Source organism: Ptiloglossa arizonensis, chromosome 3, assembly GCF_051014685.1.
Source record: "Ptiloglossa arizonensis isolate GNS036 chromosome 3, iyPtiAriz1_principal, whole genome shotgun sequence".
Taxonomy (NCBI): domain Eukaryota; kingdom Metazoa; phylum Arthropoda; class Insecta; order Hymenoptera; family Colletidae; genus Ptiloglossa; species Ptiloglossa arizonensis.
In genome coordinates, this window is record NC_135050.1 from 28,516,881 (window position 1) to 28,539,947 (window position 23,067).

Below are 23,067 nucleotides of genomic sequence, written 5' to 3' on the forward strand. Positions count from 1 at the left end.
TTGGTTTCAATGAGGGTACAGTATCGTTGTAAAAGATTTGTAAAAGTGTCTTCCCTTCTGTCGATGTAATCCTTTGAACGAAAGTTTCGAGGAGCGTTAACTTCGTGGACCGTGAAGTACGTTAACAGGTCACTCACGGTCCCAGTTATTCAAAGAGGTAAATATTTAGCGACCGCGACAGCTTTTGTCACGTTCATTTATAAGGGTGTGACTTGATCGTAGATCGAAATAAAGGTTCTTACGTAAACTCAATAATCTGTGAGTAAACACACACGTTCCGCAATGTTGGCCAATACTCGATGTTGTATAGTATCATAACAACGTTGGAAGAGATCACTTCCTCTCGTCCATCCTCGCTACTCGTCGCTTTCGTGTAAATTTTCTTCGAGGTAAGCCACATTTCCACTAATACAACGTGTACAACGTTGTCTTAGGTAAACTGTTCTTTCTTATTGTTTCGAACGTGTTTATATGTAGACGAGAGTACGAGTGTTCTGTCGAGAAATATCAGAGCATAAGAGTATAATAATATTTAGCAATAGAGTATATAATTCGTCCTGGTCACGTGTCTGTTTGTATTCTAGGAAGAAAGAAAGGTCAGTCCTGAAAGGAATTCCGGATCGTATTAGGTAAAGTCGTTATGGTGAATGTTCGCGACGCAAAATTAATCATTGTTCCTTTCATTCTGCTTACCCGTAGGACCACATTCCTCTAAAATCGAGATTGTTCTTTCTTCCTCCGAGCAATACATACGATTGTTCTTATGCTTTTTTTAACCACGTGGAAGTGTGACTTAATACGTCAAGAAAATAATCACCGATGTCGAGATCCTGTTTTTATTACGTATTTTCTCGGTAGAGTATTCCATACTACTATTTTGTCGATGTAAACGTCACGAAGGTATGCCTCGAACACTGACAATGAATTATTTTTTCCCCAGTGTCTATTATCATTCAGTGATTTATATCGCTTTGCATCGATGTTTCTCGTTTCGTTGCATCGACGATAAACGTTGGGATTTATTCTTTTTTTTTTTTCATCGCGAATAATATTCTACACCGTTTGCCATATATTACAGTACGTCGATAAATACGTATTGCAATTACTGCAGTAACGTACTTAAATTGAAATTTTATTATCGGTAAAGAAGAAAGTGTTCGAGTCCATGAATCCTGTCGAAGAAAATAATTTTATTTAAATTTGAAAAAGAAGAAATGTCGTTTGTAAGTACGAACAAACATAATCTTTCGAAGAAATATCGTAGACAATATTGTGTATCTACGGAGAGTAAAGTTTTTATGCGAATCTATTCGTGTTGTTAAACGATTAAAATAAATTCAGTTCGCTCGCGTCGATGCACTTTTCGAGCACAATAAATTCTTAAGCGAGTTCATGTGTACCACTTACGTATATTTTTATACGTATCTTGCACCCATGTATATATTTACATATCGAAGTTCTTTTTCGTTAACTTTTCTCGTTTATAAATAGGTGCGTGTACGGATCGGAAAGAACTGCGATCTCTATCCGATTATCGCCCCCGAGTGTATTTGTTTCTCGTCTTTGCTCCTTTTTACGACGATTAATTGTTCGTTGATCGCGTATCGAAACTGATTATGTGTTAACCGAGATAACGACAGATGGATTTTTTGAACGATTCGATGCAAGGACCTTTAGAAGTACACGTGCTCGTTAAAAAAGTATTCATCCATATAATCATTTACACAACTATCGATCGCAACGGTGACGTAAGAAAAATTTCCATTCATCGTGAAAAATTTCCATGAAAATTCACCAAACTTGAGCATGCATAATTCAACGTTTCTAGAATTTACACTTACTTCGGTATTCTTAATTTTCCACTTCTAAACACTACACTGCTCGCCACTAATGTCAATAGAGCCGAAATCACAACAAAGACCGCTACGCAGGATGCCTTATTGACGTTGTACGTCTTCTTTAACAGTCGTTTGAACTGTACATCGTACGTTCACTGTTACGTGCTCAACATAGAAAAAATAACGCTTTTGGAAGCGGTACGCGTGCATAAGCGATTTATAGAGATTTCTACGCGACACGCATCGTCCAACAATTTAAACGATTCGGTAGGAACCAGTAGTTCCAACGAGTACCTGGAACACGGAAATTTCCAAGGTCTTAAAATTCAATCTAATAACGTAGGCGTATCTCCGTTCCTTTTCTCTCCGTCTTACCGCCATGTTTCATGTCCGATACCGGGAACCTTGTAGCGATGATTGCATTTTGTTGTACGATCAATGACCTCTCACGGTGATGGTAACATTGGTGTATACTCGTGGTCGCTCGGATGCTGCCTCGGCACAAAGTCCAGAGTATCTCTTGCGTTTGACCTTAAGTCTCGATTACTTCCGCTTCTTTTACTTTTCCTATCGATCATTGCGTTATTTTTAATTCACAATATTTTAACGCAATGTTGATCTTTTTTTTGTACAAAGATACGTAAGACGGTCCACCAGCGAAACTATTTTATTGTTACATCGAATAATCGGAAGAAGCGTCGTTAATAAAAGCCGCAAAACTCTGAAATCGTAGTAATGGTTTCTTTTTGACAGCACAGAGAAAATTATTCAGCTGGAGTTCCTTATTTCCGAATGAAATAACTAATTTTTTACGAAGATCGTTCACGATTTCCTTTTATTTTCTATCGTACAAGATAAAGCGTACTTCGCACCCTTCGATACAAAGGGATCGGAGAACGGAAGAGTTGTACAATACATCGAAACTCGTACGTTGTCTTTTCCACAAATTATGTAATTACGCGTTGATATTGAGTCACGTACAATTTCGTGGGTGAAGAAAATTGCGACTTCGTAGGTAACGTTACACGTTTCATTGGTATAGTGCACCGTCGTGGAACTGCGCGTTTTTAGAAGTGGTCGTTAACGATTGCTTACAACGTAGATTGTTACAAATACGACGACGGATTCGACGACGGATGCAAACTTTGGTCAATTTTTGCATACGATTCCGTAAGGATAACGAAATGGTCTCCATTGTATGTTAAATCGTGTCTACTGCGCATTGTTCGCGACGATTTCATATTTTTACTCGCAATACGCAATTATCATATCCGAGGATATTAACGTTGAACTGAGCGCGGAAATCTCTTGGGTAAAAATGACCCACAAGGTGGACTACGTTCAACATCGAAGGCCTTCCGCGGTGGCATCCAGCAGCACGATGGCCTCTCGGGAAACCATATTCCACGCCTTGAAATTATCGGGTTGCTCGGAAAGTCGTTTCGTTTTTTTTTCTTTCTTTTTTTTTGGTAAAAATGAAACACGATTTTTTCAGAGCGTACGAACGTTTTGCTAAATTATATACTCTCATTTTGGAAAACGAAACGACTTCCCGAACAACCCTATATTTACTCCCGTATCGTTCCCCACGTTCATTTTCGCTCTTGTTTCGTTGGCTCGCGAACGTGGCTGCGATTTCGAACGATCCCAACGACCCGCTGACCAGACGAGCCTCGATTACGAACCGAGTCGACGTTTATTTCAATTTCCGCGGGTACGGTTGATACTCCCTTTGATCACGGGACGAATCTCTCGTAGAAAAATAAATACCGCTGTAAAATTATCACCGTCGTAAATTTCACCCGAACGCCGTTTATTTTATTTTCGTTTTATACTCGCTACTTTTGTTCCTTCCGACCATGGTCCGTTCACATCCGCGGCAATTAACCGTACACGCGACACAACAGTTCCAAGAATACAACTCTAATACTTTAACAGCCGAATACCTCGGAAACCATTCGATTCGGTACGATAGATGGAACATTACTATTTTTATTCCCAGAAATCGTCATCGCCGCGAATTTCGCTACAAAGAACCGGCCATTTTAATTAAGAGAACGAAGCTGTCCTTCGGGTCTCCTCTGCGTTTACTTTCATCGGAGAATTATCGTCACCGATAAGGTTTTCTTCATCGGACACGTATAGACACCTTCTCGGACTCGTACTGCTTCGTAAATAATTGTAAATGTCAAATTTCAAGAATCGACTGACGCGGAAAACGAAGAATGCCGGTTGAAAATCCGTGTCGCGTTGTTTTCGCTAAAAATAATATCGAGACGCGGGAGATTCGAACGATTCGATTTTGTACACGCCGTGAAAATTCGACTCGAACAATTCGACCGTGATCGAGAGCCTCGATCGTTGGACCAGCGATAATTTGATTCGAGGCTCGAGTTTTCGATCACCGTTCCAGTGGGTCACCCTGTATAACGCAGAATGTATCACGCGACTGTAACAGCTCGCACGCGAAAATATTCATTCCGTTGCCAGTCACGATGCACGGCCACTGAAAGTTAATATTCGAGGAACGCGCGAGCCACCAGTACACACAGAATCGCAGACCAAGTGCCATTAGTTCTTCATAGAATTTACCAGCGAACATTGTGTGCGATTCGATTACCGAGGCTGGGTGGTCGTTCTTGCGAAGAATCTGTCGTCGATGTGTCCCGTACACTTTATCGCCGAACTACTCGAGTATACTTGCTCTCGAAGACTTTGGTGTCAGTCTCGTTAACGCGAACGTCTCAGGGGAACCTTGTATGCATAAATCTGGTAAAAAAGAAAGGTGTCACAGCGATCGATTCAATCTTAAATTCGACTTTCTTCTTTTCGCTCGTTCGTTTCTTCCGAATTTTTTTTCTCTCTTCTCGTCTATACGATTACACAGCCGTGTTCCCCTCTTTTTCTTTCGATTGTAACACGAAATGTCCCATCTAATTATTATCGAAGAGGTCGGAACGAGGTTGAGGTCGAGATGCACGCACGTATACTCGTACAGTTAAACGCGTGCTTGTATCGAACCGTGTAATCTCTTGAGCATCCATCGATACTAGCTATCGATGTAGGAGAAAGTAGGATTAAGTGGAACGGGTAGAACGAACGGAACACGTAACGAAAAGAAAAACTACGCGTTTGTAATTGCGCTTGCGTCCGAATTGAAACGCGAAAGAAGAATTCAGGAGGAAAATTCTCGACAATTAGACGCAACTTGGAAGTTCACCACGAGTCGATCCTTCCGGCTCCGAAGAGACCGTGTACACGAACCGTGGCTGAAATTTTCCTGAATTATACTTTTCGGACTTCGTATTAGCCGCGGTGAAACTACAAAGTTTCAACGACGGTGAAACTTCTAGCGGCTGGAGCACTATATTTTTACGAGCAGCTCCGTCAAATTGTTTACCTAAAAAACGAAGAAACGTTACCGAGGATTACGCGAGACGCAATACTACCGATCACGTGCACGTAGCAAAGTATTTGCGCGAACACTTTTAACCCCTCGATTTATTTTCTTACACGTTATCGTTATTTATTCTAGTTACGTCGCAATACAAAGATATTTCGCATCACGCGGCGTGTACTTCCCTTTTGTTACGAGGAAAACTGCTCGTTCAACGTTTACTTCAATTACGCTCTTCGTGCAAACACGAATAACAATCATTTGAAAATTTGCAATACCCCCGCTACGTTGTGCGACCTTTGGAACGTTTATCGAGATTTTCTGGTAAAAACGAGAAGAAACGAGTCGCGGGGAACGGAATTATTCGTACGATGGATCGATCCTTTCGTCATCGATTGGACGAGCATTTTGCGGGAAACGATGATATTTCAGGGGTCGAGGAAACGAAAAATAAAAACCAGTTAATTTCTTCTACGAAGTATCCACAAGTATTTCAGAACTCGGATGATAAAAGTTCCGCGAGAAGAATTGAAAAGTTTTATTGGAAAAAGTTTCGCATAATGAGAACATAACCCGTTCTCGTCGCGCGGTAACGTTTATTTTGATTTCTCGTAAATTTCATTCGAAATAGAATTTTTTATCTCGGTATTCCCGTCGGATCGTATAATGTGCGAGTTTCACTTTTCTTGTATCAGTTTCGTTTCGACCGTTTTAACGGAACCCATTGAAAAAGTTCCGCGATTCGTTCGACCTCTGCGATATTTACCCGCGCGAACGATTAAACCTATACGCCGAAGAAAAGTACAAAGACGGTGCACTGGCGCTCGCACGCGATGCAGAAACGCAACGGAGAAATGTGCAATCGCAGAACGAAACACTGCACGACGAGACTCCCACCGTGCTACTTGGGGAGCGGTTTCTGCGCTCTGGACGCAAAAAAAAAAAAGGAACAGAGAGACCGGGAGAGACTCTTACAGAGACAAGTTTTTCATCCGTCGGTTGTGGTCGACCTTGGCCGTGCCATTCTACAACGTGCTAATTGGCGTACGGCCACCGGTGATTATTATCGATGAAAGTAAAATTCACTCGGTGCTGTGATCCCGCGGGTAACGTCGTTAGTGCCATTTCGGTTCGTGGACTTTTCAGCTGGACCCGTTTCTGGATCGCACGATTCACGAGAGTCTCGAAATCGGGAACTTCGAAAACGAAGTTTCGTCGTCGACCTACATACCTCTGCGCGAAATTGTCGCGGATCCACCGAGCCGCGTCAAGATCGATCGACGAATATATTTCGTTCGCTTGTCCCGCTATTATTTACATACGTATAAAATATCGAGGTAAATTAACATCGCGGACTGTTGATTCGAGCGACGACGACGGCCCGTTATTCGGCACACTGTACGGATTAAACGTCGGATTTCGCGACAATCGCTGTATCATCGAAGATTAGCCGAGGAGACTTTTTTTCCGCGCTGAGGTTATTTCACTTTTGAACTTTACACCAGCCGCTTCATTATGGATTTCACAACTCATTGTGTACCTACGCGGTACTTCGATTCGTTCTCAGCCAAGGACGTTCCCGTACGATCGTGGACTCGGTTAAACTTCGACGCTTTATCCTTGGCGGTTAAATCATTTACCGTCCCGAAACTAATGACGCACTTACGACATATTTGGCATTTGGGTCCTCCTCGAGTGCGTACCGTCACGCAGGTAGGAACTCGATAACCCTTGGTCCTCCTCTTGATCGCGGAATCATCGGTCCTCTTTGGTTGCTATTTGAAAATCTCGCGTCGCGTTTCCCTCCGGCGGTTGTTTCTTCTCTCGATGCGCGCACGGCCCCACGGTCACCGTTACCGGATCGGGACACGCGCTTTTGCGCAAGATCGATAACAACTGGATCCTCGTTACGTACATAAATCGTTAAGGGCCGTGGAACGCGAAGCTCGTTCGTTTCTCCGAAATAAATCGTAGATAACGATGTAAATTATCGTTGGACGACACGCCTCGCGATTTCACGGCCGCACGGCGTACCTATCGCGATAGATTGCGAATCGCGAGTCCCTGGTACCTCGCGTTCCATCGACTTTGGACCCAGCATCGGTACGTGTCCGCGCCATGGAATATTAGGAACCGTGATTAACGAATCGCGGCCGAATGTGCGATAAAAGCCGAGTCGACGTACGAAACTCTCGGATCGCTTTCAGCCGGTGAATCGTCACACTCACGATGTTGCGCAATTGGCATTCCACGGCTCGGGAGGCGAAATTGTCGAGCAGAATTATCGAGGTCGTTCGCGAACCGTAGCTACGAGTATTCGATCGTAGACGATATCCGATCCAAGCTTTCTCGATCCAATCGGTTAAGATCGTCGACACGTTCGGTAAGAGATACGAATCCTCGCGAGCAAGATAACGAACATCCTGCCCAACGAATCGGGGTGGATGACCATCGAAGTCACACGCACCTAGAAGAGACTAACCGTCGACTATTATGGAGAAAATTATTTTTAAATCTTCCATGTCCGTGAAAGAGGAAAAATCTTCCGAGAAAAATCTTCGACGAAAAGAAATCGGTGTATCTTAAATAAATAAACGAAGGAATTTTAGGAGAACGGATTTTTCGAAGTAGGTAAACGGAAACGAAGGGATCGCATCGTCGAAGCCGCGACAACGACAGGGGAAATAGAAACTCTAATTTTACACGCTGAAAAAAAAAGTTAACAGAGTACGCCGATCTGTAATAAGAAGGATTCATTCGCGAAGCATGTAAATCGCATCGTCGCGTACGAAGGTCGTCTTCAAATGTTGCACTTAGCGGGTTCGATCCTGTTACGATCAACAGCCATAACCAATTAAGCGTCATCGGTATATATAGATGCGGGCGGTTATTACATACACGCGGAAAATCGGTTAAACGCATATAGGTATGTAAGTAAAAGTGGACCAAGGACGGACATCGAGCCGTTTGTCAGACATCGGGCAACTAACCTAATTGTAGTGAAAGAGGATTTTGACGCGATTGAGCACAACCCGTCGAGTGTCGTTCAACGAGATCGAAGAGAGCTTTAATAGCGTTCAACGGAACGTTAAAGTTGTAAAATTTCGTTGTGAGTCGAGAATAGAATAAATCGAAGAAGGAAAAGAGATTCGATCGATCGAATCGTTGGACCGGTGGAGCCACTGGTGTTGTTTATGTCCTCCTTTGTGCGTCGTAGTACGTTTAAACGTAACGTTCACGCGTAACGTTGCATCGATCAACTGTCCTCTACCCTTGTAAACTGAAGAGAACTCTCTTCAATTTACCTCTTATCGGTCAGAATTTTTGTCCCTTCTTTTTAATGCGTGCAACTGATAGTTAAGCTACTGATAGTTAAGCGACTGATAGTTAAGCGACTGATAGTTAAGCGATTGATAGTTAAGCGACTGATAGTTAAGCGACTGATGTGTTAGCGTCAATAGCTAAATAAGAGTAGGTACTTCTTCTAGGTGAAATGGTACCATTTATTGAACTTTTTCCTTATTTACTATCGCGGAGTCGAGAAACATTCCCCTTATCTTCTCGACATGGTTCTCTTCGGATTCTAATTGTAGCAGGGGTTGTAAACACCGTGAATTTACGTTAAACACCCATAAAATTAACTACGTCCTGTCCGTACATCCAATTGTATGCACACGTAATTAAATTTAGATCTTCAAATTCTGCGACATCGATTCAGAGATCAATTTTTTCCACCGAAAAATCGTCGATCAAGCTATACGATTCACGTCCCGTAAATCACAATGGTTGTTATTCACGAAATAATTTTTTATCCAAAATGCTCGTTGCAAAACAATTGCCACGATCAACAATTACCTTATACAATAATCTAGGGTAATTTTAGAATTTTTTCTTTTTACGCGCAGGATAAGGGTTCGTAGAACAGAACTCCTTATTATATTTGCATTAACCCAATATCGTGGCAAGAATAATTTCACGTTACGATCATAATTACAGCGATTGCAGAAACACAAGGTGGCGCGAGATAAAATGCGTGCGCTAGCCAACCTCGTCTATTTGCATAATGTGACCTGCTTCTTTGGTATTTGCGCGGAAGCAATTTGCTATTCGCATTTTTTCAGAGATACTCATTTTCATGAGAAGTACTCCGCGCGATGACAATTTCGCGATGTTTACACCGTGCGGAATAATTTGCATTGCCAATATGGAACTTTTTTACACGATGAACCGAGGCATCCCAGAAGGTGGAGCATTCGTGTTTAAAATCAGAGTTTGCAGGATTGCTTATCGAACGATCGGAAGTTCCCTTCTTCGCTTCCTTCGTTAATGATTCTTATCGGTATTTAACACGGTCGTAAGGTCTTCCGATACAGTATCGTCCGAAACGGTTTGCATTAATATTTATACTTAAACTTCACCACCGTTGTAGATTCAAGCCGTTATTAAATTCACGATCACCATGAGAATTCTCAGTTCGGAGAGCACGGTGAGTGGGCGGACCGTGTCACGTTTCTTGAATTTCGATCACGCGTTTCCCAGTCCCATTGAGAACAAACGACAAAAGGCAAATTCGAGTACCCGTCCATGAATAGAAAATTAAAAGAGGACTCGCGAAACAACTCGATCTCTCGAAGATGTTTGCCAATTTTGTTGTCGGTCTATCCGATTTTATAATACATTCGGTGACGTCAAAGCTTGGAAAATATTTTGCTAGGTGAAACAACAATTGGTAGGAATGCTCGTTTGTCTGAATGCACTTGATGCACTGGAGGCATAATTTTCATTTTCGACAAACGTTTTTATTCTTTCATAAAAATACATAGGTAATAGGTAATAGGTAATGCGCAAAATCGGTTATGTCGACGAATGAACAAAGCTCAACGAGAGACGTTTCGCGAGCTAATCGTAAACCTGAGTATTCGAAGCTACTAAACCGGACGTAACGTATCGTAATTTAATTTAAAATAAAACGAGGAAATTCTCTCGGATATGTAGAAGACTCGTACATTCAATACGCGTGACTCAGATGAGAGTTCCTGATCACACGACAATGGAATCATTGACAATACGCTGCTGATTCGGATCCGAGTTATAAGCCAGTACTTGTAACGTTCTGTATAATAGTTAATGTAATATATTTCTACACAATTCTCGTAATACAGCGTACGATTTTATAAGAATTGACTATTTAGCTGTCAACTCGTAGCATCGATAGTGAAAGTATACCGAACGCGATAAGAATTGTGTTTGGGCGTGTTTAAGTGCTTCGCAAAAATTCATTAACGTTCGTCTTTAATGAATAGTGGTACAACGATGCGCACAGTCCAGCTTAAAGGGAATATCGAAGCAATGTGACGTGACAAAGTTTTTTTTGCACCCAATTAATAATCCGAAAACAAATGCTTAGTCATTTGTGACAATTTGCGCTTGCGTATAACGTGTTTGGTACAGTTTAAAAACACGATAATTGAACCACAGTCTAAGAAGGGCTATTAACTAACAGTGCGATTACTTTTGCATTTTAAAATTACACTTGTCACGCTTTTTATATAATATTTTTATCCTTTATTTATGTTACGCGTATTAATTTCTTCCACGGTCTCGGGTAGATTGTTAAACAAACGTACAAAGTTTACAGATATTCCACTTGTAAGTCTCGAATCCGCGCGCGAAGACTTTCCTATTACGAAACTTCCGCCACTCGATCGCAATCAAAAGAAGAATTTTCACCTCGTCGTTCAGCAACAAAGCCAACGGTAATAACGGAAGATTAATTCGTTGACATTCGGTACATCGATGTTTTTGGTTAATAGTTTTAACTCGATACGCGTAAAGACCTTACCACCAATCGTATTCCGGCTCGATTCTCATTGTTCGTACGTCTAGTTACGTCAATCGTTTTTTCGAACGTCATCGGTAAATTTCCCGGTACCGGTCGAAATCATTTTGGAACAATTACATGTAAAGACTGGCTATGTAAATGAAACGATATTCCGACTGTCATAAACAGAACCAGTTTCGAGAGTGATTCGCGTCGAACGTGCAACGTTTCTGTCGCGGAAGTTTTTATACATTTATTTACATTCAAATCGTCTTAGAATACGCAAGGTATAGATTTTTATTTTTATTTACATAAATTACTATAGTTCATACAGGATCGACAGCCTGTTGTTGCGATGCAAAGCCAGAACAAAGCCTAGTCAAATTTGCTATTTGGATATTTTTTTCAATTTTTTGTCAGTGTTTACAATAAACAGGTTGGCGCTGATTCTGTTGGTTTTTATCGTAACAACGTTGTCACGTTTTTTGAAATTCCTTCGACGAGTTATGACACGTGAACAGGATTTTTGTCGTAATCGTAATGTTTTTTGAAATTTCTCGTTTCGGTTGTATTATGTGGACAGATCTTTCGAAATAAATTTACGATACGAGCGCTGTTAAGAACGTTCCATTTAAATTAGCAAGCGAATATTATACCTCTATTTGTAAACACGCGTTCGTTTTCATCGATAGGTCAACGCCAACTGTTCGAATTTGCGCAAGTGCGATTGTTGCTTTCACTCGCAACGATACTACCCCTGATCCCGTTCTAAGACAAAAATCACAAATCACGGTACGACATTCTCGAAGCTTACCCGGTCAGGGTTAGCTGTACGTTAGGTTTAAATTTATAATACCTGGACACTGCAATTTCATCGACAACGATGGTAATTTCGATCTCATTAAAGAAGAAACGTGAAACATTGCGCAACATCGAGATTTTCACAGTTCAGATTAAATGCAAAATCTCTCGTTATTATTAGCGAATTCTTGAACTTCGATGAAACAAGTCTCACCGTTTGCGAATCGCTCAATATATTTTCCAAGGCGATACAACTTACGTCTAAAAACTTCTAACGATTTAAGTGCGTGGATCGAAAAATACAATTAACTTTTACTGTTAATAATTCTGTACGAGCTTGCCTCAAGAGCATTTTTAAAAATTGTTCTTACGATACAGATATTTTACAAATTTTATAACGAAAATTCCAAATGTACAATACATCGTGGATAATAATTTTATTCGACAATATAATGTTACATTGTACGTAATATAATAATATATTATTATAAATTTCGCAAAAAGCCTAGAACGAAAAAATTTACTCGTCGAGATTAAATAATTCGTTGGAGCGATCGAGAACTTTTTGCAATCGACGAAGAACGCGTCTGGTTCTGTTATACAAGGATTTTATTTTTCATAAATTTCATTCAAATTAGAATTTTCATCGTAGACGTAACGATCAGAATCGTTTCAATTGAATCCATTGAAAAAGTCCCGTTACTGTCCCGATCTCCGTGGAAATAACAAAGTTGCGAATCATAAATTAGTAGCAGAGTGAGATACGAGGAAGATGCAACTTGTGCAACAGAATGTTCGTGCATCTCCAACGATTTCTCGGAAAACTTACGACAATAGTTTCGCAACAATTTTCACTGAAATATTTCGCTGTTCGCTACTGAGAGGCGACGAATTGAGCAGCGTAATTCCTTCGATTTTGCAACAGGATGCAAATGGGTATAAATGGTTTCACCTACTTCGTTTCCGCGTTGGAAAACGTATTAATTACACACAGGACACGGTGTTTCGACACCTTCTCGCAAGTCGGCCGGGTTCGCGCGAACGTTCCCAAGGCAGTGTCTGCTATCCAAGGTTACGAATACGAAATTCGACGATCGACAGATTTTCGATAATATCGCGTCTCGAATTCTCTAACGAGGAACACGGTCGCGCAAAATTCTCCGTACAGCAACGAGGTGGTTCGGTTCAATACTCCGATTCATGGTGAAACCGTTGATCACTATCGTAACACCTGTTCAACACTATCCAATTTCACGCTTCCTCGACGCTACGTATCTTTCTTCCAAAAGTAGAGCGATACTTTTGCGGAACAATCGTAATCGTTTCTTGAAACTTATCGGTTTAACGTTTCTTTCTTTTTCTTCGACCGTTAGCGCGTAAAGAATACGATGAATATTTATCGAGAACTATTTTCGAAGCGAAAGCACCGTCAAGAAGATTGTTCGACGTTCAAACTCGACTCCGTTTTGCTTGTTTAATCGACGAGGTACTTGGTCGTTCGAACCGATACTTGTATTTACATACACGATTGAATTCGTTGCGTTACGTCGATTTGTCACGGATGTTGTACCAAATTATCGGTGGTGTATACACTCAAGTACGTGGGAACTTTTCTAATATTTCCTAATGCGATCAAACAGGAAACAATGTGATCTACGCGTTCAAGTTTACGAACTTTGATACTTTGACAACGTGTCGAACATTTGGATAATGAGGGGTCTTTATTATATGATTACCGGTAGCCTTCGAGCTCGGTAATCGACGCGTAATGCGAGCACAGAAATTTACTTTTCGAGGACGAATGAAATTATTGACAATAATATGACGAACCACATACCTTTTCCCATTTTATTTTTTAGTTTATACTTTGGCCTCGAAATCGTTCGCATGTTCGTAATCTCCGTACACTCGCGCACTTTATTTCGTTTTCGTGCAGTTTGGTCACTGTTGCGATTGCTCGCATTGTTTTCAACCGAAAAAAACTAGATTACGCACGTAAATCGTACTTTGCCTGTTTACTACCTAGTTTTTTTCACCGAGGTATTCACACCGATCGTACCCTCGAACGTTTTATTTTACTTATCGGTACTGTTGGATAGTATTTGATCGTGTTAAGACGCGGTAATGGGTTTTTCTTTACACACTGAATGTAGACTAATTATTAGTAGATTAATTATATACGCGAAGAATTCCTGTACAAAACTAAACTGAACCGTTTTCGTTACCTGTGTCTTTACGACTCTCTTCTGGCCTATAAGGAAGTTAATTATTTTGACACTACATCGATGTAATAATACCATTTAAGTTTCATATTCTCCTTGGGTAAGGTTCGAATGAAACAATAACGCAATGGAATTCGTACTATTAACAATAACGAGATTGCTCAATTGGTTTTACACGGGTACTCTATTGAGTAACATTAAATTTGAAACGTTCACCGTTGTTGTTATTCACAGAGAACCGGCTGCGGAAGAAAAACGGATATTTTCACCAATTATTTTTATGTTTGTTCGTAGCTAGTGGAAAAAAGTAATCGGTTGTTGCTGGAGGGAAACGTTAACGATCATTGCGTACTCGGCTTTATTATACATTCGTCGAAGTCTTTCACCATTTTTTCTTCCGATAATTCACAGCATCGTCAACATTACTTTTTATTTGGTGAAAGAGTTTTGTTTTCAAGGAGTTATTGCTTCATCGTTATTTTTCCTTATTCTTTCGTTTTTAATTCGTCTGATGTAATACCTACGGACGAATAGAAGAAACTAAAATTCTAAAGGTCCGCCGTAAATTTTCTTTTGCGTTGTTGATTCATAATGCGAAAAATCCAACGCCTGCATCACGAATTAAAAAGTATATATATATATGTACGTACGAATGTCAAAATGCTGTATGCTAATTATATTAGTATACCTCGGTATAAACGCTTCGGGAAATAAAAGAAACTAAGATAAATGATAGAGTTACAAGTTTTATCTTAACTTATAATTAATACTACGGCAAAAATGGTAAGTAAATTAAATTACAGTTATATCGATGATTCGAATTTTGAACGACAACGGTCAAATGCAGGTTGGATTCAATATTTAATTAAATAATTAAAGTAAATAATTCGATTCCGTTTGTCTTTCTTCAAGTCGCGGGTAATACTGGTGAGCTGATCAACTGCGAATTTAGAATAAATGTAATATTATAACACAAAATACTCTTGTCTCGTATAAAAATATACAAAACTTTGTATAATTTAATGAAATGTGACGATACGAATGTAAATCTGACCTTATTCGATCCGTGCAACACGAAATAACGTTATCCGTAACGTTAAATGCATACATTTCAATACTTTTCAAACGTTTGAATTACGTTGGCTATGCTGAACGCTGCGGTGATATCACCATTGCCAACTGTGAGAATCTACATCCACAGATAACTTCAACCAATTAATTGTGATTAATTGCAAACATTGCGTTAACCTGCCTAGTGAATACAAATAACAGTATTATTTGAGAAATGGTTAAATTAACGCCCGATTTAATACAACAATCCATGCAGTATATAAATCCGGTAAAGGATCGTGAATTGGATCTTAGAGGTATGTAAACACAAACACATTGAAAATGTATAACCTAAAACTTGTAGCTAATTTTTGGATTCTTTAATGTTTTTTTATTTCTTTTGCATTACAGGGTATAAAATACCTACGATTGAAAACCTGGGTGCAACTCTGGTTCGTATACAAATTGACAAAATCTTGTCTCTTAATATCCTTATGATGTTGTTTACATACCCTTTGGTTAAGCATATTTTTATTTACGTTCGAAACGGTTTACAATGTCGTGTCCTTATGAGATACAAATTGGTGTCCGATAGAATTTTCTGTTTCTTTATTTTGTCATGCGATTGAAATCGTTAGTAAACATTATAACTTTATAAGTCAAAGTTGCATATATGATTTTTTTAATTTTAGAGAATACGATTTTTTAATATTTTCAGGATCAGTTCGACACTATAGATTTCTCAGACAACGATATTAGGAAGTTAGATGGATTTCCTCTATTAAAACGAATCAAAACACTCTTCTTCAATAATAATCGTATTGTCAGAATTGGAGAGGGATTGGAGCATTGCATACCAAATTTAGAGACCCTTATGTTAACTGGAAATATGATTCAAGAACTTGGCGATTTGGAACCACTGACGCAACTAAAAAATTTGACAAATCTTTGTCTACTACAAAATCCAGTTTCGGCAAAACCTCAGTATAGACAATATATCGTATACAGATTTCCACAATTGAGGCTTCTAGATTTCAGGAAAATTAAGATGAAGGAGCGCGATGCCGCGGTTGCTTATTTTAGAAGTAAAAAAGGAAAAGAAATGGTTCGCGAAATAGCCAAAAAAGCAAAAACACAAGCTTCTGGTGCATTCACGGATAAACCTTTGACTACCCCGGAAGAACGCAACAAAATTAGAGAGGCTATTACAAATGCTTCTTCTCTCGAAGAAGTACAACGCCTTAGTAAATTACTTCAAGCTGGGCATATGCCTAGCGAGGAGAGAATACAAAATGGTTTGTAGTAATTTTAGTACGTAAGTATAGTAGAAGATATTATGATACATTTTTTTTGAACGTTTTAGGAAACACAATACCCGAAGCAATGGAAGAAGAGGATGATTAAATTTTTCAGACGTTATTTTCAGACTTGAACAAGAACAATTGTTTTTATTACTGTAAGTATTTGAACGGTAGTTTCGGCAATATTAAGGACAGTTTGTTAAGCTAATAAGAAATTATATGCTACACAACTTTAATTTTGTTGGAAGATAATTCAAATTTTCAAGAATAAAATTATTGAAACACCTAATTGCCCTGAAGCGATTTTGTAAACATACGTCAAGTCACAGAACACCCTTTGAATTACCTCAAATTTTTAATATATGCATATGTTTATTTCAGTGATATTTCAATAAATTATTTCTTCTACACTTGGTACATACGAATATCTTTTTCTCTCTGATCATTAGTATTAGTAGAACTTATAACTTTTGAACTTCCTGAATCCTGCTTCGAACCTTTGGATTTTGTAAACTTGTCAAATGTCTGAAATAAACTTTATTATCGAACTCATCGAACAATTTTTATATTACCGAACTTCCTAATTTTCAACCAATCGAGCTTTCGAAATTAAGGAATTAACTTTAAAATTTAGTAAAGTTTGGTGTTTTCATATGTAAGCTGGTTACGACGAATTACGTAAGTCGATGTCGCTAGATGTCAGTATCGGGCGATTGCTTTAGATTTTTGACTGCATATTTTTTCTATCGTAATTGTAAGATTTTCTATAAAACATGGGTAACATAATGAAACCGTTCGGAAATTGGGGAGACTTTCCCGAATCGTTTATGCCGCCCACATTTGACCAGAATCTTGGATTTCCAAATGGTCGTAAAGAAAGAGGCAAGTACTCGTCCGGTCCTAACCCTCGATTTGAAATTGGTTACTGATACGTTGTATTTGTCTTTTAATAGTACAAGTGACATATTTTGTTAATTCGTAACAAACGATTTAATCGTAATCATTTTTCTTTTAACGCTTTAAGATTTTATCATATTGTTGCTATTGCTTTTCTATTATAGGTGCTGCGTCAGTGATATAACTACGTGGGTAAAAACTACGGTTTAGAATGGACGTTTGAAGATGTATTCATGAATGAAAGATTCATAGTTTTATTGTTTTTTTTAAATATTCTATTTAAACGAGACTAATTTTCTATGAAAAATTCATTCTTAAAGATCTGTTTAAATATTTTTAAACAACACTTTTAAAGACGAATGTACAGATCGATTGTATTATAAGTATTTTAGATTTTCTCATAAATAATTGGTATAAGAAGTTTTGTTATTTTCTCGTAAAGAATACAACAGATCGATTCAATTCTTTAAATTTGTAATAAATTTACTAATTTGTCGATAATTGTCTTTGTACTACATGGAAGTTGACGTCAAGAGAAATTCGATTATTCCAGTTTATTTGGAAAAGTTAAGCGATCCTCAATTCGAAATAACTTACGCAACCTTAAGAAAAGTATGATTTTTATTATATTTTATTTATATTTTAACTCCATTGATAGCGGTATATCTTTGTATTATCCAAAGTAAGCAAGGTATTTAAAACTAAATATTTAAATTAATTATTTCACGTAATTGCTAAGTGTTTTTAACGTTTAACTCGATCGAGCGTACATAAAATTTAAAACGTACAATTATTTTTTGGTTAGTTAAATTCTGTACACAAGTTGTATTAGATAATCCAACAAGCGTATACGGTACACTTTATTTTCTCGGATTTGTCAATTCAATTCACAATATTATTTCACTTTATAGTTATGATAGCAACGGAAGAAGAAATGAAAGCGGCTAAGGTTCCGGAGCCCAACAGAGACTATTGCGCTCATAAATTCATAGCCCACAGCATTTGCCAAAGGAAGCACCTACCTATGTTCGTCAAGTGTAAAAAAGAGAAACACGAATACTACCATTGTCTAACGGAAGAGTAAGTTTTAAAATGCAAATATGCGCGTAATTGTAGGGAGAATGGTTCACATTTATTTCAGGCACTCGATAATTGTATCGCTTTATTATTCTAGCTATACTTTGAGAATGAAGGAATACGAAAGAGAACGCAGACTTGCTCGAAAACATGCGATCCCTGCTTAGTTAGATCGTAACTCGAGTAACGGTTACTGTTCATCTTTAGAACATTCATATTTATAGACAGATTTTATTGTTGATGTAAATTAATAATATTAATAAAACAATTAAACTGTACAATCTACCGGAAACCATACTCTGCCCTGTTTTGTTATTACGCATTGGATATATTCTACAATCAAGTCGCATAAATGTTCCATTTCTGGAACAGTTCCCTTAATTTCGTTCGTAAACAGTTCCCGAAACACCTTTGAATCCGTACGCTGTACACGTTCAAATATTTTTTAATACTTAATCGAATCAATCGTCACAGAAGAACGTCCGTCGTTAGACCGCAAGCGCGTACACGAGTCTAGGTAGCGCGTACTTTACAGGAATCGAACTTGCGAGTAACTTGATAAAATTTATTTGTCATTACAAAAAGAAAGGAATTACATATGTACAAAACAGTTTCGTCGTATGCGCGTGTAACGCACGTTCAATAAATTACAATCTTAGGCTGAGGCTCGACGATGAATCGTTGGGGCGAGCCCTCTCTCTCTCTCTCTCTCTCTCTCTCTCTCTCTCTCTCTCTCTCTCTCTTTCCCTGTATCCACGGAACGAGTATCTTCGTCCACCCATCTCGAGGGGGTGTATCGAGAGAATCGATAAAGTAGAGTGTCTACTCCGCTGGCTATCTGGGAGAGCGTTGCACATGTCCGCGAAGGGATCGCCCTGTTATTTCGTCGTTTCATCGTCTTCTCTGTAAACCGAGTGAGTGTCGTTCAACCCCCGACGCGTGCGTAGCTCCGGTGACGTCTGACGCGTCGCTCTCTCGAACGTAACGCGAGGGTACGTCGACACCCTTAACGAAGACATCGTTTCAAGAATACCGACACCACGGGCCGGGCAGTCGGTTCTCTGTCATTGTAGCGCGACCCCGTCTCGTGTCTCGTCGACGCGAGCCTCGCGTTTTAACGCACTGCGGTGTACTCGATCCTATCCAGAGTAGACATCGTTCACGCGACAATCTTGCGTAAGAGTTCGCGTAACGCTGGCGAACCTCGACTCCGAAATTTAACAGAACGTTAAATGTATTTCGTTCGAATGTATTTCGCGAAGAACGTTACACGCTCCTCCATCGTTTCGGCAGCCTGTTCGCCAGTGTGAGGTAATTGCAAACATCTACGACGTGTGCGCGAAGGTGTGCGCGTGTGTCCGTACAGGTGAATGGTCAATAGAGGTATCGAAGATCGATCGAGCACTTACCAAGATCGTTCGAGGTGTGAACGCGCGTCCGTTTACGACTTACCGTTTAAGGGGTTGCTCGAAACACTCGATATCACGCGATAATCAAGCAACGTGTATAAATAGTCGTGAATAGAAAAGATTGAGCTTGGACGGTCTCGGGACGAGCCGATAGAAACGTGAGCTCGGTGTGTCGCGTTTAACGAGGATTCGTCGCGGATTACGTTCCCCGTGTAAATACAAAGTATGGGAAAAGTCTCGTCGGCGATGCAACTGTTGCGCATAAACGAGTCGTTGACATTTGATCGTGACATCTCGAGGTACGCGACCAACGCTCGATTCTACGGCGCAAACAAGAATAATGGAACGCGTCGGTGAAGTTTTCTCCAAGATTGTACGATCAATGATCATCGAAAATCGAATTTGTTGAATTTATCGGTATTTAAAATCCTCGACATCCGTATGTATTAATTTCGACGAGTTGTCCAAAATTGAAATTCAAACGTTCTTTTACTTTATCCGTGAAAACGTTTTCAACGATTTTTATAAATCGATTTTACGCGCGTTCGTTTCGCGAACGAAAATTTTGTTCGTTCGTCGGTGGAAAACCGTACCGAAGAAGAGACTTTTCCGATACGTGGTATTTCCTACCAAAACGAGAATCGCGCAGGCGCGTGGCGTGCTACGCGATTGGTTCGAATAGCGCACAGATTTAAATAGACCAGCGAGAAGGATGTCCCGCGGCGCGCGTTAACTCTACTCCTATATTTACAGTAACCTTAATCAAAGATCTGCCGACGCGTAACACCTAAAGTAGAACGAGTAAAACAAGGACGGTTAAATTAACGACACCAAGGACCGGATCGATGTGTACGAAGCAACGTCGATTCCTGGGTTTCCGATGCGCTCGCGCGCCTCGCGGGAACCGAGCTCGAGGATGCGGAGATCGTTGCTCGAGTTCAATCGTAGATTTCGAGAGCTCGTTCGTCAACGTGGACGTATCGAATTCCAACGAGGGTCCTTCCGCTCCGAATTCCGAGCGACGAAGAACGAGCGCTTCGGAAACCCTGGTCCGAGCTGTGCGCGAGACCTGAGACGTCCTGCGGAGGAGACGAGGGATAACAAGCGACGATTACTTCCATAAGGAAGGAATCTGTAAGCTCCGCTCTCTTCGATCGAATCGCGAATCAGCTTTCGGTAAAATTATCTCGAAATGTTCGTTGACTAGTTCTTCCGCGCAATTGTCGGTAAAACGACCCGATTGTGGTACCGTAAGATCGGTTCGATCGAGGACGATCGGTTGCTCCGATATCGGTTGTATCGTTCGCCCATATTTTGAACAATTTGCTAGTCGTTCGATGAATTATCGTGCACCTCTGTATCGAACGTTTTCAAAATCGGATACTCGCCGCAGATGGCCAAAGACAACGCGTTCGTTTCCTTTCTGTAAACTGATCCGCGATCGTTCGATCGTACGCGGTCTAGGGACCGGCGTTCGAGCGTACACGTTCGAGAGATATTTGGGTATGTGCGCGCGTTATCGTGTCTCGCGTTCCTATTCTCCCTTTAGCTCGTTCTTCGTTCTGGATTTTCGGTAAGCCTGCCGGTAGAAGTCGGAGAACAGGACGAAGAAGATCGACGAGTGAAGCAGAAGAAGTCCCGCGATCAGTTTCGGGTAACCGCAGTCGAAGACCAGGGCCTGGGCGCTGTGCACGAACACCAGGAAGAACTGCACCTGAAAATGATACGTGAATGCATCGAGTCGGCTCTCCTCTCGAGGGTAAGTCGATTTTTACCGGTCGATCGAACATTTTCGATCGTCTCGTCTCCCGACGAACTTTGAATTTTCACTCGGTGGCTCCTCAATGCTCCGTGTTCTTTATTTCGACAGGTTTATTTCCGGTGCGAAGACATTTCATCGAGAAACGAACGCGATATTAAAATAGTAGTCCAACGAAACGGTCGTCCGCTTTTTAACGAGTTTCTCGATCGTCTCGTCTCCCGACGAACTTTGAATTTTCAAAATTGGCGCCACTCGGTGTATCTTCACGATGCTCCGCGTTGTTCATTTCGACAGGTTTATTTCCGATGCGAAGACATTTCGTCGAGAAACGAACGCGATATGAAAATAGTAGTCCAACGAAACAATCGTCCGTTTTTTAACGAGTTTCTCGATCGTCTCGTCTCTCGACGAACTTTAAATTTTCAAAGTTCGCGCCACTCGGTGTCTCCACGATGCTCCGGTTGTTCATTTCGACAGGTTTATTTCCGATGCGAAGACATTTCGTCGAGAAACGAACGCGATATGAAAATAGTAGTCCAACGAAACAATCGTCCGCTTTTTAACGAGTTTCTCGATCCACTGAATTCTTTCCCGGAAATCCCCCGATCGGATTATCTCAACGGATCGTTGATGTTAAACGAGTGAAAATTAGACACAATCGGAGAGAGCGGTGTTGAAATATTCCGTTGTTTTTGTCGTAATTAAGTGAACAGGATTTGGTAATCGCGCGGCCACGTGCCTTTCTCGTTGCATTAGAAGTGCAAAGTGTCGCAAGCCGAATCGTGTCACGAAGATACACACACGGACGTCTGTGCTCGAGGGAACGACGAATCGATGGTCTATAAATTGTACGCGATCGCGTCGATGTCGCAACGGTGATCGGGAACATTTTGCGTACACCGTGCTCTGGGTCTGTACCGTTTTTTTCTTTTTTATTTCGACAAAGGGTCCCGTCGTAACGTTCGTCCAACCATCGACGAAATCGTGGCAAGTGAAATGTTATTACGAGCGGTTAAACGGACCCGTGATTCGATCTGGCGCGAAATAAGGTGGCCGGTAACGAAACAAACGCGTTAAAAGGCCAATTGCTCGCGCCGAGTAAAAGGATCTACGTAGTTGGACGGATAGGCCACGGTGGTTCGCCGTCTTCGTTATTTTCACGCAACCTTAATTTATCTTTATCGTTTCCCCGTCCACCCCACTCCACTCCGCTTCGCTCGGTCCGAATATTTTCCAAACGGCTGTTCTTCGAGAAAGTTTCAAGAGTTCGTCGAGTTCTTCGATACGATCGAGACATCGTCGGGGATACGGTCGCTATCGGCGCGCACGCGCGTTACTTTTCCGATTTTATTTTCGACTTTTACTCGGAGAAACGATTCAACCGTTGCGCTCAACGACGAGAGTAAAAGCTGCGCGGAACACCGCGCTCGAACGCGCGCATTCCGTTCGAGTTGACTCGGATCTTCGATCGACTATCCGAATATTGTTTCAC

The 23,067-nt window shown here is 40.5% G+C and overlaps 3 protein-coding genes across 4 annotated transcripts in view; 2 read left to right on the forward strand and 1 right to left on the reverse strand.

The window, feature by feature from the left end:
* Positions 1–15,155: 15,155 nt before the first annotated feature.
* U2a (small nuclear ribonucleoprotein polypeptide A'-like U2A) lies at positions 15,156–16,849 on the forward strand. 2 transcript variants are annotated; one of them, XR_012991565.1, is made up of 5 exons: positions 15,156–15,446; positions 15,541–15,581; positions 15,848–16,424; positions 16,493–16,585; positions 16,812–16,849. XR_012991565.1 is itself a non-coding variant. In XM_076307919.1 (4 exons), the coding sequence occupies exons 1-4, from the start codon at positions 15,365–15,367 to the stop codon at positions 16,531–16,533; spliced, it is 741 nt and encodes a 246-aa protein (XP_076164034.1). In that variant the 5' UTR covers positions 15,157–15,364; the 3' UTR covers positions 16,534–16,849. The 2 variants fall into 2 exon arrangements, 1 of the variants encoding a protein (XP_076164034.1); XM_076307919.1 differs by having other exon boundaries at positions 15,157–15,446; positions 16,493–16,849.
* Positions 16,850–17,123: 274 nt separating this feature from the next.
* On the forward strand, positions 17,124–18,701 carry Nd-b18 (NADH dehydrogenase (ubiquinone) B18 subunit). The gene is made up of 3 exons (XM_076307920.1): positions 17,124–17,312; positions 18,239–18,407; positions 18,502–18,701. Exons 1-3 carry the CDS (start codon positions 17,204–17,206, stop codon positions 18,569–18,571), a joined length of 348 nt encoding a protein of 115 aa, XP_076164035.1. The 5' UTR covers positions 17,124–17,203; the 3' UTR covers positions 18,572–18,701.
* Positions 18,702–18,948: 247 nt separating this feature from the next.
* The window catches only part of LOC143144986 (very long chain fatty acid elongase AAEL008004), a 35,677-nt gene continuing 31,558 nt past the window's right edge, over positions 18,949–23,067 (reverse strand). Inside the window, exon 5 of the mRNA XM_076307918.1 lies at positions 18,949–21,527. Coding sequence (XP_076164033.1) covers positions 21,348–21,527 — 180 coding nt within the window. The 3' untranslated portion in view covers positions 18,949–21,347. The remainder of the gene's footprint in view (positions 21,528–23,067) is intronic.